This window comes from Lampetra fluviatilis, chromosome 5 (assembly GCF_964198595.1).
Source record: "Lampetra fluviatilis chromosome 5, kcLamFluv1.1, whole genome shotgun sequence".
Classification (NCBI taxonomy): Eukaryota; Metazoa; Chordata; class Hyperoartia; order Petromyzontiformes; family Petromyzontidae; genus Lampetra; species Lampetra fluviatilis.
In genome coordinates this window covers 19,044,712-19,058,209 of record NC_136279.1, presented here as the reverse complement: position 1 = coordinate 19,058,209, position 13,498 = coordinate 19,044,712, and the positions used below count along the sequence as shown (strand labels likewise).

The 13,498-nt window shown below is 54.1% G+C and overlaps 2 protein-coding genes across 4 annotated transcripts in view; both read left to right on the top strand.

Annotated features, from left to right (window-relative positions):
• The window catches only part of SGSM3 (small G protein signaling modulator 3), a 41,172-nt gene extending 34,065 nt beyond the window's left edge, over positions 1 to 7,107 (top strand). For 2 of the 3 annotated variants that reach the window (XM_078857084.1, XM_078857082.1), the window contains 6 exons: positions 58 to 128; positions 965 to 1,013; positions 1,273 to 1,358; positions 2,228 to 2,350; positions 3,190 to 3,250; positions 6,590 to 7,107. In XM_078857084.1, coding sequence (XP_078713210.1) covers positions 58 to 128; positions 965 to 1,013; positions 1,273 to 1,358; positions 2,228 to 2,350; positions 3,190 to 3,250; positions 6,590 to 6,673 — 474 coding nt within the window. In that variant the 3' untranslated portion in view covers positions 6,674 to 7,107. The remainder of the gene's footprint in view (positions 1 to 57; positions 129 to 964; positions 1,014 to 1,272; positions 1,359 to 2,227; positions 2,351 to 3,189; positions 3,251 to 6,589) is intronic. The other variant, XM_078857083.1, reaches the window with a different exon arrangement.
• JOSD1 (Josephin domain containing 1) overlaps positions 1 to 13,498 on the top strand; it is a 92,363-nt gene that overhangs the window by 22,823 nt on the left and 56,042 nt on the right. The window lies entirely within an intron of this gene.

Sequence of the window (13,498 nt, the reverse complement as noted above, 5' to 3'; positions counted from 1 at the left end):
AGGCCGTTGTGTTCTCCCGCCCCGCTCCGGGGTGTCCCCCTCCCCCCATCCCGGCAGGCGGCGAGCAAGGAGGTGGAGAAGGACTTTGAGTCGGTCTACTCGCGACTCGTGCTGTGCCGCACCTACAGGTGGGCACAGGCGCTACTCGCCGAGAGACACGGGCAGCGTGACCCCCCCCAGCGTGACCCCCCCAGTGTGACACCCTGCGTGACCCCCCCAGTGTGACACCCTGCGTGACCCCCGGTGTCACACCCTGCGTGACCCTCAGCGTGAAATTGCAGTGAATCCTGCTTCGACCCGTCTTGCCCTAACAGTCTGTTAAAGGCTATATGGGGGATCTCTGTCTTTATACGTGTGTGTGGGGAGGGGTGGTGCAGCAGTTAGCGCGCTGCACTACGAACCCGGCTACCCGAGTTCGATTCCCGCTCACGGCCAACAACGGTGACGATTATCTGAACCTGTACTGGGCCTCCCGTAGGTCGACTCGGCCTCAAATGAGTACCTGGTGCAGTGTGTAAACATCGCCACTGGGGAGACAAAGGCGGCCGGGAGTGGTGCTGGCCACCCACCTCCTTGAGTGCTGTGCCGCCTTTCATAGGTGCTCGCTAACTGCACTTGCCCCTACAGTTTGTTGAGGCTATATGGGGGATCTTTGTTGCATGTGTATGCGTGCATCTCAGTCAATCCACCCATGGCACCTGGATCTGTCCCGTGACCTCCTGCCAGTGGGTGTTCAACACTTCACGTGGCCTCAACGTGCACATAGCCTGGCGCAAGCGCCGTGGTGACGTCACCGCCACTTAGTGGCGAATGGCGGTTGTTGTTGTTGTGTCTGTGGAGCGGTGGTGTAGTGGTTATCTCACTGCGCTACGAACCTAACGACCACCTGTAATTGATGCCTGGCTATGGCCAGCGTGAGTGGTGGTTGTTCTAACCGGTGCTGGCGTGGCGTGGCCTGGTACAGGCTGGACGAAGATGGTAAAGTTCTCACCCCGGAAGAGCTCCTGTACCGGGTGAGTCCATGAAATCTTTGTCTTACGTTGGCTCCACGAGCCACACAGAGAAAGCGTGTGTGAGTGTGAGTGTGCACCTGGCGCGGTGTGTAAACATCGCCACTGGACGCCACCCCCACGTGTGCCGTGCCAGCCTTCATAGGTGCTCGCTAACAGCACTTGCCCCAACAGTCTGTTAAGGCTACCTCTGTCTTTGTGCACACATGCCTGCCAGCCTTAATAGGTGGTCGCTAACAGCACCGTGTGCGCGTGTGTGCAGGCGGTGCAGTCTGTGAATCAGTCACATGACACGGCGCATGCACAGATGGACGTCAAGGTCCGCTCGCTCATTTGCATCGGCCTCAAGTGAGTGATGGAAACGGAGATGACGATGACGACGACGATGACGACGACGACGATATGTGATGGTAATTATGATGTCAGTGACGACGATTGTCACGTACGGGGAAATTTAATTCACCGGGAGAATCTGTGGCAATACGGAGTAAATAACTTTTGTATTGACGACAGATTGGACACGGAAGGGTATGGTCATTGTTCAGTGTGGGACTAACTCCTCACCAAAGCGAAATACTTCTCTCCACAACGTCCCGTGAAATACAGATGCGTGCGTGCGTGCGTGTGTGTGTGCGTGTGTGTGCGTGCGTGTGTGTGTGTGCGCGTGTCTGTGTGTGTGTGCGTGTCTGTGTGTGCACGTGTGTGTGTGTGTGTGTGCGTGTGTGTGTGCGTGTCTGTGTGTGCACGTGTTTGTGTGTGTGTGTGCGTGTGTGTGTGTGCGTGTGTGTGCGTGTGTGTGTGCGTGTGTGCGCGTGTGTGTGTGCGTGTGTGTGTGTGCGCGTGTCTGTGTGTGTGTGCGTGTCTGTGTGTGCACGTGTGTGTGTGTGTGTGTGCGTGTGTGTGTCACCATTAGCGCCATAGCGCTGTTGCTCATGCGTCATGATGTTCATGGTGATAGTTTTGCTTCTAATGCTGACGATGAGGGTGTTGACTTCGTGTGCCTGTGACCACGTGTGCCACCGACCTTGGGTGCCCCTGACCCCATGACCCCGCGTGCCCCCTGACCCCGCGTGCCCCCTGACCCCGCGTGCCCCCTGACCCCGCGTGCCCCCTGACCCCGCGTGCCCCCTGACCCCGCGTGCCCCCTGACCCCGCGTGCCCCCTGACCCCGCGTGCCCCCTGACCCCGCGTGCCCCCTGACCCCTGTGTCCGTGCAGCGAGCAGGTGCTCCACCTGTGGCTGGAGGTGCTGTGCTCGAGTGTTCTCACCGTAGAGAAGTGGTACCAGACGTGGTCGTTCCTGCGCAGCCCCGGCTGGGTACAGATCAAGTGCGAACTTCGGTACGTGTGTGCATGCGTGCGTCTGTGTGCGTGTGCGTCTGTGTGCGTGCGTCTGTGTGTGTGCGTCTGCGTGCGTGCGGTTAGTGCACTAGCTTGCAAACCCGACGAGCCGAGTTCGATCCCCGCTCACGGCCACCAACACCGGTGATGATTATCTGAACCGGTTCCTGGGCCTCCCCTAGGTCGACTCGGCCTCAAAGGAGGTACCGGGTGCGATGTGTCGTAAACACCGCTACTTGGGAGACGAAGGACACCCACCCCCTCGTGTTTTGTTCCGGCCTTCATAGGTGCTGCTCGCTAACAGCACTTGCCCCAACGGTCTGTTGAGGCTATACACTGGGGTCGCTGGCGGGTTGGCCGTGAGTGGTTATCGAACTCGGGCCGCCAGGATTTTGTAGCGCCGTGCGCTCCCCTACGATAATAAACACACAGCGAGACACGCACCACAAATGGGTTTCTGAGTCAATGTTCTGAGACTGGTCGCCATCACCAGTGTGGGTGTGTTGGCTACGTACGTACACACACGTAAATGTGAATGTGTGCGACAAAGGGGAGCCGTAGTGTAGCGGTTAGCGTGCTACACTGTGAACTTGGGAACCTAAGTTTGATTCACAGCCAACACCAGTGGCGATTATTTGAACCGATCTTGAGACAAAGACGGCCGGGTGTGGTGTTGTCCACCCACCCCCTCGTGTGCCGTGCCGCCTTTCATAGGTGCTTGCTAACCGCACTTACCCCTACAGTATGTTGAGGCTATATGGGGGATCTTTGTCTTTGTGTGACTCGCTGTCTTTTCTCCGTGTGTGATGACCCATTGCCACCACCCCCGCCGCCCCCAGGGTTCTCTCCAAATTTGCGTTTAATCTCTCGCCCGACTGGGAGCTTCCTCTCAAGAAGGAGGTACGTGTGTGCGTGTGTGCGTGTGCGTACGTACGCGTGATTATGCATGTGTGAGTACGATCGTGTGCGTACGTGTACGTACATGTACGTACGATGTGGTGCAATCGGCCAGTCATCTCAGTCAGGCAACCCGTGGCACCTGCTGGGTCCGTCCCGTGACCTCATTCCAGCGGGCATTCGACACTTCACGTGGCCTTAAAGTGCACATAGCCTGGCACGAGCGCCGTGGTGACGTCACCGCCACTTGGTGCTGAACCGCAGCTGTTGTTGTTGTGTGCATGTGTTGTTGTTGTTGTGTGCATGTTGTTGTTGTTGTGTGCATGTGTTGTTGTTGTTGTGCATGTGTTGTTGTTGTGTGCATGTGTTGTTGTTGTTGTTGTGTGCATGTGTTGTTGTTGTTGTGTGCATGTGTTGTTGTTGTTGTGTGCATGTGTTGTTGTTGTTGTGTGCATGTGTTGTTGTTGTTGTGTGCATGTGTTGTTGTTGTTGTTGTTGTGTGCATGTGTTGTTGTTGTTGTTGTTGTGTGCATGTGTTGTTGTTGTTGTTGTGTGCATGTGTTGTTGTTGTTGTTGTGTGCATGTGTTGTTGTTGTTGTTGTGTGCATGTGTTGTTGTTGTTGTTGTGTGCATGTGTTGTTGTTGTTGTTGTGTGCATGTGTTGTTGTTGTTGTTGTGTGCATGTGTTGTTGTTGTTGTTGTGTGCATGTGTTGTTGTTGTTGTTGTGTGCATGTGTTGTTGTTGTTGTTGTTGTTGTGCATGTGTTGTTGTTGTTGTTGTTGTGCATGTGTTGTTGTTGTTGTTGTGTGCATGTGTTGTTGTTGTTGCTGTGTGCATGTGTTGTTGTTGTTGCTGTGTGCATGTGTTGTTGTTGTTCTTGTTGTGTGCATGTGTTGTTGTTGTGTGCATGTGTTGTTGTTGTTGTTGTGTGCATGTGTTGGTGTTGTTGTTGTGTGCATGTGTTGTTGTTGTTGCTGTGTGCATGTGTTGTTGTTGTTGTGTGCATGTGTTGTTGTTGTTGTTGTGCATGTGTTGTTGTTGTTGTGTGCATGTGTTGTTGTTGTTGTTGGTGTGCATGTGTTGTTGTTGTTGTTGTGTGCATGTGTTGTTGTTGTGCATGTGTTGTTGTTGTTGTTGTGTGCATGTGTTGTTGTTGTTGTGCATGTGGGGAGCGGTGGCGCAGCGGTTGGCGTGCAGCGCTGTGAACCCGGCGACCCGAGTTTGATTCCCGTGCACGGCCAACACCGGTGAAGATTATCTGAACCGGTCATAGGCTTCCCCTAGGTCGACTCAGCCTAAAATGAATACCAGGTGCGGTGGGTAAACATCGCCACTGGGGAGACAAAGGCGGTGGGGCGTGGGGCGCTTGCCCCAACAGTTTGTTAAGGCATCATAGTCTCATTACCCAGCATGCATGCGTGTGTGTGCATATTCTCCCGATTATAAGATGCTCCGTGAAGTAAGATGCACCTCAAACGTGCACCTGGTGCAATAACGTGATACAGATCTGGTCACATGTACACTGTACACGAACATTCAAAAGACAAAGATCCCCTATATAGCCTTTACAGACTGTTGGGGAAAGTGCTGTTAGTGAAGGCCAGCACAGCACACGAGGGTGTGGGTGGCCAACACCACTCCTGGCCGCCTTTGTCTCCCTAGTGGCGATGTTTACATATTGCACCAGGTACTAATTTGAGGCTGAGTCGACCTAGGGGAGGCCCAGGACCGGTTCACATAATCGTCACTGGGGTTGGCCGTGAGCGGGAATCGAACTCGACGCGAGTGTACATGTGACCAGCGTCCGAACCACGACACTACCGCTCCCGAACACACACACACAGACACACACACAGACACACACACAGACACACACACAGACACACACACAGACACACACACAGACACACACACAGACACACACACACAGACACACACACAGGCACACAGACACACACGCACACAGACACACACACACAGACATACACGCGCATCGTAAGACGCGCCTCCAAATTTTGCTTTAATACCGGGGGGAAATGAGTGTCTCATAATTCATCGAGTACGGAACACATTCCTGCGGAGGGAGCTGGTAGGAACGTTGGGTTGCTCGGTCAATGGCCAGGGTCAACGGCCGCGTGGTGTATTCCGAAAATATGGCCGACTGTGAGGGCGGGCACAAGTCGGCGTGAGTAGGTTAAACTTTGAGTTTTATAAGGGCACCACGGGATGACCAGCCCCTCCCCACCCAGCCCCACCCCTCCCACCCTCCCCACCCAGCCCCTCCCCACCCTCCCCACACAGCCCCTCCCTCCCCACCCTGCCCCTCCCCACCCTCCCCACCCAGCCCCTCCCCACCCTCCCCACCCAGCCCCTCCCTCCCCACCCAGCCCCTCCCTTCACGAGGGACGGACGGACACAATAATCCCCTGTGGGCTGGTGGAACCAGGTGGTTCCTACCAGTAATAGCTCAAGTCACAGCCAGTAGCGCTTCATGAAATTGATTAATAATGTTGAATATTGAATGTTGAATTCCAGCTTCGTGGTTTCATTGCCTGCGGAAGGAAGATAATTGGCGTGGCTATCGATTGAAACGTCGCGTTATCCAATTGAGATGAATTCAGTTGTGGGAATCGGTAACAGTCGACACTGAAACGGTAACAATCGGCGCGTTGTTAAACGCGTTGTTAATGTATTTGTATGGAAAAATGTTGAGCTTCTTTCATGCCATACACAGCCAACCGTGCTAATCGGAGGTGTAAGGGAAGGACAACAAACTAAACACAACAAAGACAATGATCAACTCAGACCCAGAACAAGTCTGGTGTCTAACACTCGCCGATGGGAAATAATGTTAATCTATAGGTCGATGGGTAAACATTTAATTAGTTTTTCCAGCAACATGTTGACTGAACAAGGCAATACCTGGATGGGTTTGACTTCGCTGGATCTAACCAGCAACGAAACAGCATCGTAAAAAACCAACGCCACTTTTGTTACGGGGTGGTTTGCAGATGCAGACACCCATAAACAGCTACGCTCGCCCAAAATTGTGGGAGCTGCGCACACCACGTGACGGTTTAATTAGTCTGGCCGCGTCGGGTGGTGGAGGTCTTACTCGACAACGACAACAACAATCTTCAGATCATGACCATGGCCTTCACCTCAACAACAAAAAAACCGGCGACACGCGGCGATGAACGTCGGCCGCCCGCCCACGTCGTGCGGACTCTCGCGCCACGGTGAGGGCGTCTCCGTGGGAGACGGAGTGGACAGCAGCGGCGGCGGCGGCTCCTCGTGCTGTCCGTACGTTCACTGTCCGTACGTCTGTCCGTGCGCTCCAGGACAAGGACACTCGTCCGCTCAAGGAGGGCATCCAGGACATGCTCGTCAAGCACCACCTCTTCAGCTGGGACATCGACGGCTAGGAGTTGGGGGGAGGGGCGGCCCTCTCACGTCGTCTCGACCCCTCACCTTTAACCTCTCAACTGCCGCCCCCCCCCCCCCGCCCGCGCCACACAAAACAAGTGAACCCAACCCACAGCTTAGTCCGCAACTTTCTCTGTGTGTGTGCCTCCCCGGCTTGTGCTGCCCCTCTCCTCGCCGCCCAACAGTTTCCCATCATCCTTAGCAGCTGCCGCCACCCCCTCACTCTCAAGATCAACCCTCGCGCCACCTTAACCCTAAAACGCAGCCGATTCTTGATTGTACAGCCTTAATAATAATAATAATTTATAAATTTAGAAAAATCACAAAAGCCCTTTTTTTTATTCGTACGGGAGAGCCCCGCTGAGTCCCGAGACTCAGCGGGGGTTTCCGGCCACATCGGGATGATCAGCCAATATCTTTACAGTATTGAGTAGACGGGGGGGGGGGGGGGGGGGGGGGGCGCGCTTGTAGGGGGGAGCGATGGCGAGATGTTGACTACCTCGCCTGGTATGCAGGAGGTCGCGGGTTCGATCCCGACCCTGACGCCTGCTGCTGTGTATTTGGACTTTGCGGTGTCTCCCTCTCCCCGCGGTCGCATGGGCTTTTTTCTCCAGGGTCCTCCGGCTTTTCCCTCCGCATTGAGAATCGGCCTCGCGTGCTCACAGTATTTGGCCGCGATAAATTTGCATGTGATAAGCCACTACGTCGAGCTATCATTTGTGATAGCCAGGTTGCTTCTGAAAAAGAGCGACCTGGTAAAACAGAAACAAGCCCAAAAAACGCCTCGCTTTACGATTCGGCCGGCGACCTACGGCCTACTTTGTGTACTGCTGCCTGCAAGTGCTGCCCCCCCCCCCTTAAACCCCACTCACCCGCCCCCCCCCCCCCCGAGCTGCCTCCTCCCTGCACGGCCTGGCCTGGGGGACGAGGGGGCACGCCTGAGAGGAAACGAAACTCTGCGAGGAGTCTGCGGATAATTCGCCGCCACCGCTGCCGCATCATAATCATCGCAAACGCTGCGCACGGACGATGTTCACAAACGTATTCCACCGCCTCTCTCGCTCGCACGCACTTGTCCCCCCTGTCCTGAGCCCCCTGGTGGAAATTCCACAATACTATGGCGGTGACCGGCAGGACCTTAATTTCAGCAACACAACAATAGCAGCCACAGCGGCGGGGGTAGCAGCGACCGGCTATTGACCTCCCTATTCTACATGGGGCATCATCCCACAGAAGATCGTGGTGGCGGTGGCGATGATGGTCATGAAGATGACGGTGATAATCGTGAAAACGATTACTTGTAATGACGATGGCAACAAGGCTGATGAAGGACATGATGATGATGATGGTGATCGTACATATGACGACTCAAAGATGATGGTGGAGACACTTGGCCCCAGTGACCTTCGCGACGCAAACCTCCGCTCCAGAATGAACATTGCGACGCTTCGCTAGTGCCACGTGCGCGCACGTGCGTGCGGAGAGTAACGCGCGGCGCGTTACGGCGACGCGGTTCAGTATTAGGAAATGAGAAGCGGGGGTTTGACGGCGTTAAAACCTCGGCGGAGGACGGACGGTCGCGTCGCCCGGATCCGGACGGCTCCATCCCGGGATTAACCCTCAGGGGGGGGCACCGCGTCTTCTACGAATCGGCGGGCCCGGAAAATACTTTCTCGCACGGCACACGGCATCCCAGCGTCCCTCTCTCTGCCTGCGGCTGCGGCTGCTGCTGCTGCTCAAGTGCTACCTACTCCCAGTTCTGCCGACCACCTAAACGAAAATATTCAGTGAGGGCGTAAGTTCACGGGGCGAGAGGATTTGTGTGAATTCCGTGTTCCCGCGCGGTCCGATCCTGTTTTTTTTTTTCCCAGAGAGCACTTGGGCCACTTCAGCCACGGGATAGTCGAGGTTGGCATCCATGGTGGAAACCCTCCCTGGTCAAGATCTGAACCTAACAGGGTGCTGCTCGTGTGCCGGTCAAATCCTGGTGCTCGACTCGGCTTGACGATGGCACACGGAGCTGCCGGAGAGACCGGAGATCCCAAAGAGCTGGAATGGATTCTGATCTCCCCCCCCCCACCACCCTCCATCTGGCGAGGCGGTGGGGTGGGGGGCAGTGAGTTTTTCTGAACGGGGAAATGTAGTGGAGTTTTGAAAGTAGGGTGACGGAGAGAAACTGGATTTAATGTATAAAATATATCGTAGCGCTTAACGTTGACACTTTAGTTGTTTAAAGAATTTTGTATGTGTTTTTTTGGTTTTCGGATTTAGCGTTGCGTGCGTTGCGCTTGGCTGTGGCTACATGTGGCGTTGGCAAAGGGATTCGGGTTTTTTTTGGTGACGGTTGCAAAGCAATGCACCCCCCCTCCTCCTCCTCCCCGGGGGCCGATTAAGTTATGATGCAAAGCAGAAGCGGTAGCAGTGCCGAACAGAATGAAGGGGGGGCACAAGGAGCGGAGTAGCCGAGAGATGGATTCACCCTCCGGTGAATTCGTTGGGTGTTAGACGAGGAAGTCGAGGGGGGTGGGATAATTGGTTGGGTTAGACCAGGGGGGGTCGGCGAGCACTACAACACGAGGAGCCATTTTTTTTATTCGGTCAACTAAATATTTCGAGGGCGGCAATGCACGTGGTCCTTAATCAATAACATCACGAAGCGGTTCCTTCATGAGCCACATGCAGCTCCAGAGCCGCAGGTTGCCCGTCCCTGCCCATGGTGAACTGGGGACTGCCATGGTAAACTGGAGTCCCATGGTAAACTGGACTACCATGGTAAAATGGGGACTTCCATTGAGAACTGGACTCCCATGGTAAACTGGGGACTTCCATGGTGAACTGGGGACTTCCATGGTGAACTGGGGACTTCCATGGTGAACTGGAGTCTCGTAAACTGGACTACCATGGTGACCTGGGGACTCCCATGGTAAACTGGACGTCCATGGCCAGGGCTCGGCAACCAAAATAACGAGACATTTTTTCGAATTTCAAGAGCCGCACTGCAGTCCTTGAAGAGCCACGTGGCGCGGCTCTGGCGCGGCAGGTCGCCCACCCCCCTGAGTGTGACGAGGTGGAGGAAGCGAGTTCGGAGGCGGGCGGGGTGAGCGGGGAGAGACAAAGTGCCGGGGGGTGATAGCGCTGCCTGCACCTCCGTCGACCCCGATGGCGGCATCGAGGGCGCCAGTGTTGGTTTCTCTGCGGCACTCGTTGACGTTCTTGCAAGGGGCTCTCACTGACTCCCCCCCCCGCCCCGCGCCTTCGCGCACGCGAACTCCGCGGGTCTCTGACAGAGGTCGCAAACGGGTTTTGATTCCTTACCTGTACCCGGCCGCACCAGGGTCGCAAACGGGTACCCGTACCCATACCCGGCCGGGTACGGGTAGCCGGGTATCGGGTAGGGTACGGGTATCGGGTACCCGGTTGCGACCTCTGGTCTCTGATCTGTGGCGGTTACATTGGCGACGCGACCGAGGCTCTCGCTCGCTCGCTCGAGAAAAGTAAATCGATGTCAGCTGGCTGGCTCTCTCTCTCGCTCGCTCATTCGGGCCACGTGGAGGCACTCCATGCGCAGATGCTGGCCTTCATTTAGCAGTGCATTGACCGCGGCTGATTGATTATGTACTGCACGTTGAACTTCCTTCGCGCTGTACGTAGCCAACCGCGCTAATCGGAGGTGCGGAGGAATGGCAAACTTAACGCAAAAATCGGTTGTAGAGGAATTCGTTTTCACTCGAGATGATGAATTTAGACGCGCGTAGTGTCTTCCCAGTGTCGGAAGTGCGTCCCAGAGGGCTGCAGAAAACGCGTCTGGAGGCGCGGCGCGGGTGATCGTCTCGTTTCGATGGCCAGCGACAAGTCGCCACTGCGAGCGTGACCCGGAGTTCGATGACGGTGATTGTTGTTTTTGTATGGAAGCTGGGAAACGCCGCGCAAACAGCGGACGTGATATCCGGTTGCTGCACGTGGCAGGCTTTGGTTGTTTACAGTCGTAAGTTGGATCCGTGGTGGTGGTGGTGGTGACGGTGGTGGTGGTGACGGTGGTGGTGGTGACGGTGGTGACGGTTGTGCAATGGTCCCGGTGGTTTAAGTTAAAAAGCGGAGTGGACTTTCCGCGGCAATGCTGTTGCAAATGCAAATGTTGGGTCTACGTCCGTTTTCGTTGTGTGGCGATGCTGTGCGAGTGAGAATGAGTGTGTGTGTGTGCGTGTAGCCAGCCGCCTTAATCGGAGGTTCAGAACGACAAGCGAAGGCAAAAACAAGGTCCTAAAGAAAGTGAGTTTTCAATCTGGAAGATTTCAAAGTGCATCGCCTCCGGTGGCTTCCGAATGTCGGAAGGGAGGAGCGCTGCACACGGACAACGACGGAGCGTGATGATCATGGGCAGCGATTAATTAGACACTATGTAGCACGATTTTTGTTCCTGTTATTTTTAAAATGCGTATGCCTAAAAAGTATAGAAAATGGCTATTAATCCCCACAAACTTTGCTTTTGTGACCAAGACTTTATGTGAACGAATGACACACATGCACACGTTTTCTCATTGAAAATATGTACATTTCAAAATATCTCTGTCCTGGTCACAAAAGCAAAGTTTGTGAGGATTAAAAGCCATTTGCTGTACTCTTGAGGCATAAGCAATTAGGAAATAACACTTACTACCCAGGAACAAATTTTTTTTGTTTTTGTTACACAGTGTTACCAATCGTTCGTGCCAAGATCATAACAACTTGATTTGAAGCTTTCGTGACTGCAGGAATTACTCTTATTGCTCTCTCTATTGAAGGCCTCGACACAGAGGCATTGGGTCTCTGTGTGTCTATGTTGTGTGTGTCTCTGTGTGTCTCTCTCTGTGTGTCTCTGTGTGTGTGTCTCTGTGTGTGTCTCTCTGTGTGTCTATGTTGTGTGTCTCTCTCTCTGTGTGTGTCTCTCTCTGTGTGTCTCTCTCTCTGTGTGTGTCTCTCTGTGTGTGTCTCTCTGTGTGTGTCTCTCTGTGTGTCTATGTTGTGTGTCTCTCTCTCTCTGTGTCTCTCTCTCTGTGTGTCTCTCTCTCTGTGTGTCTCTCTCTCTGTGTGTCTCTCTCTGTGTGTGTCTCTCTGTGTGTCTATGTTGTGTGTGTCTCTCTGTGTGTCTCTGTGTTGTCTCTCTCTGCTTGTGTGTCTGTCTGTGTGTCTCTCTCTGTGTCTCTGTGTGTGTCTCTCTCTGTGTGTCTATGTTGTGTGTCTCTCTCTGTGTGTCTCTCTGTGTGTCTGTGTGTGTGTCTCTGTGTGTGTCTCTCTGTGTGTCTCTCTGTGTGTCTCTCTCTGTGTCTATGTTGTGTGTCTCTCTCTCTGTGTGTCTATGTTGTGTGTCTCTGTGTTGTGTGTCTCTGTGTTATCTCTCTCTGCTTGTGTGTCTGTCTGTGTGTCTCCGTGTCTGTGTTTTGTCTCTCTCTCTAAAATGTAGTTCTCCCTGATGACGGTTGATTGTGTTGCAATCGAAACGTCGAACTCTATTATTTAATTTATTTTCTTTCTACGTGACTTTACCGAAAGAAACGAAGAGTCATAACAACTGGTGATTCCTATAATAATGATGATGATGACAATGATGACACCCTCATACTGTTATTATTTTACCGCATTCTCCGGATAGTGAGCAGCGACTTTATTTTGTCCCAGCGTCCCGATTTTGTACCGGCTACTTGGTGAGTTTCCATTTTACACTCCGCGCTTCCCCTGATGGGTCTGGGTTGAACACAAGGTGAGCCCCCGAGCGCTTGCGGGTGCATCTTACTTGACAGAGCTGTCTTATAGCCGGAACAGCAGCGTGATGAAGACGAAGAAAATATCGAACACCCAATTGATGGTGACGGTGACGGTGGTGGTGGTGATAACACTGTAACCAGCGCCCTCTATAGGGGGGTGTGGGGCGGCAAAATCATCATCTTGACCTATCCTGGAGGAATCCGATGAGCTATGAAGCTGTTTTGTCACAGATGTCCAGCCGGGGGGCGCCGGGTCATAAAGTTACAACAACAAACAATACAACAAACGCCGCGATCGGAGTGCGTAGCATAGACAAAGCAAGCAAATCACTGTGAATAAAAGTCAACGATTGTTATTGTTTTACAAGTTTAAACCCCACTGAGTTGTTTCAGCTTACACGCCATGACGTCAAAGCGCGGGGCGACCCCCTCCCCCCCCCCCCAAATTGCGGGGCCCTGGGCGTTCTCCCCGATTCGCTGTCTACCCTCGGCACGGCCATCCGATGTTCGCGATTGGCGCTTCGTCGTGGCCGCGAGGGGGTTTCGCGTTGCGGGAGGGACGACTGCACGCGGGTCCAGAGCAGAGGTCGCAACCGGGTACCCGATACCCGTACTCTACCCGATACCCGGCTACCCGTACCCAACCGGGTACGGGTACGGGTACCCGTTTGCGACCCTGGTGCGGCCGGGTACGGGTAGGCCGTGAGTCACTGGTGAGTAACCGTTTGTCACTCATTTCTAGTAGGGTAGGGTACGGGTACCCGTACCCATTTGCGACCCTGGTGTGGCCGGGTACGGGTAAGGAATCAAAACCCGTTTGCGACCTCTGGTCCAGAGACTTTGCAGACTTGGAGGAGTGATGGTGTCTCCGTTATGTTTGTACGTACGGGAGAACTTCTTTCGCACCGTAACGTAGCCAACCAAATGAGAGGTGCGGGGAGGATGATGATGTGTGTGCAAATGGACCTTTGCGGCGACGGAGAGAAGAGGGGTGGTGGTGTTGGTGGTGGTGTTTGTCAACAAGATTTTCGTTCAATCCGTGCGTTGATTTTGGTTAATTTTGAGCGACGGCGCTGGTCATGC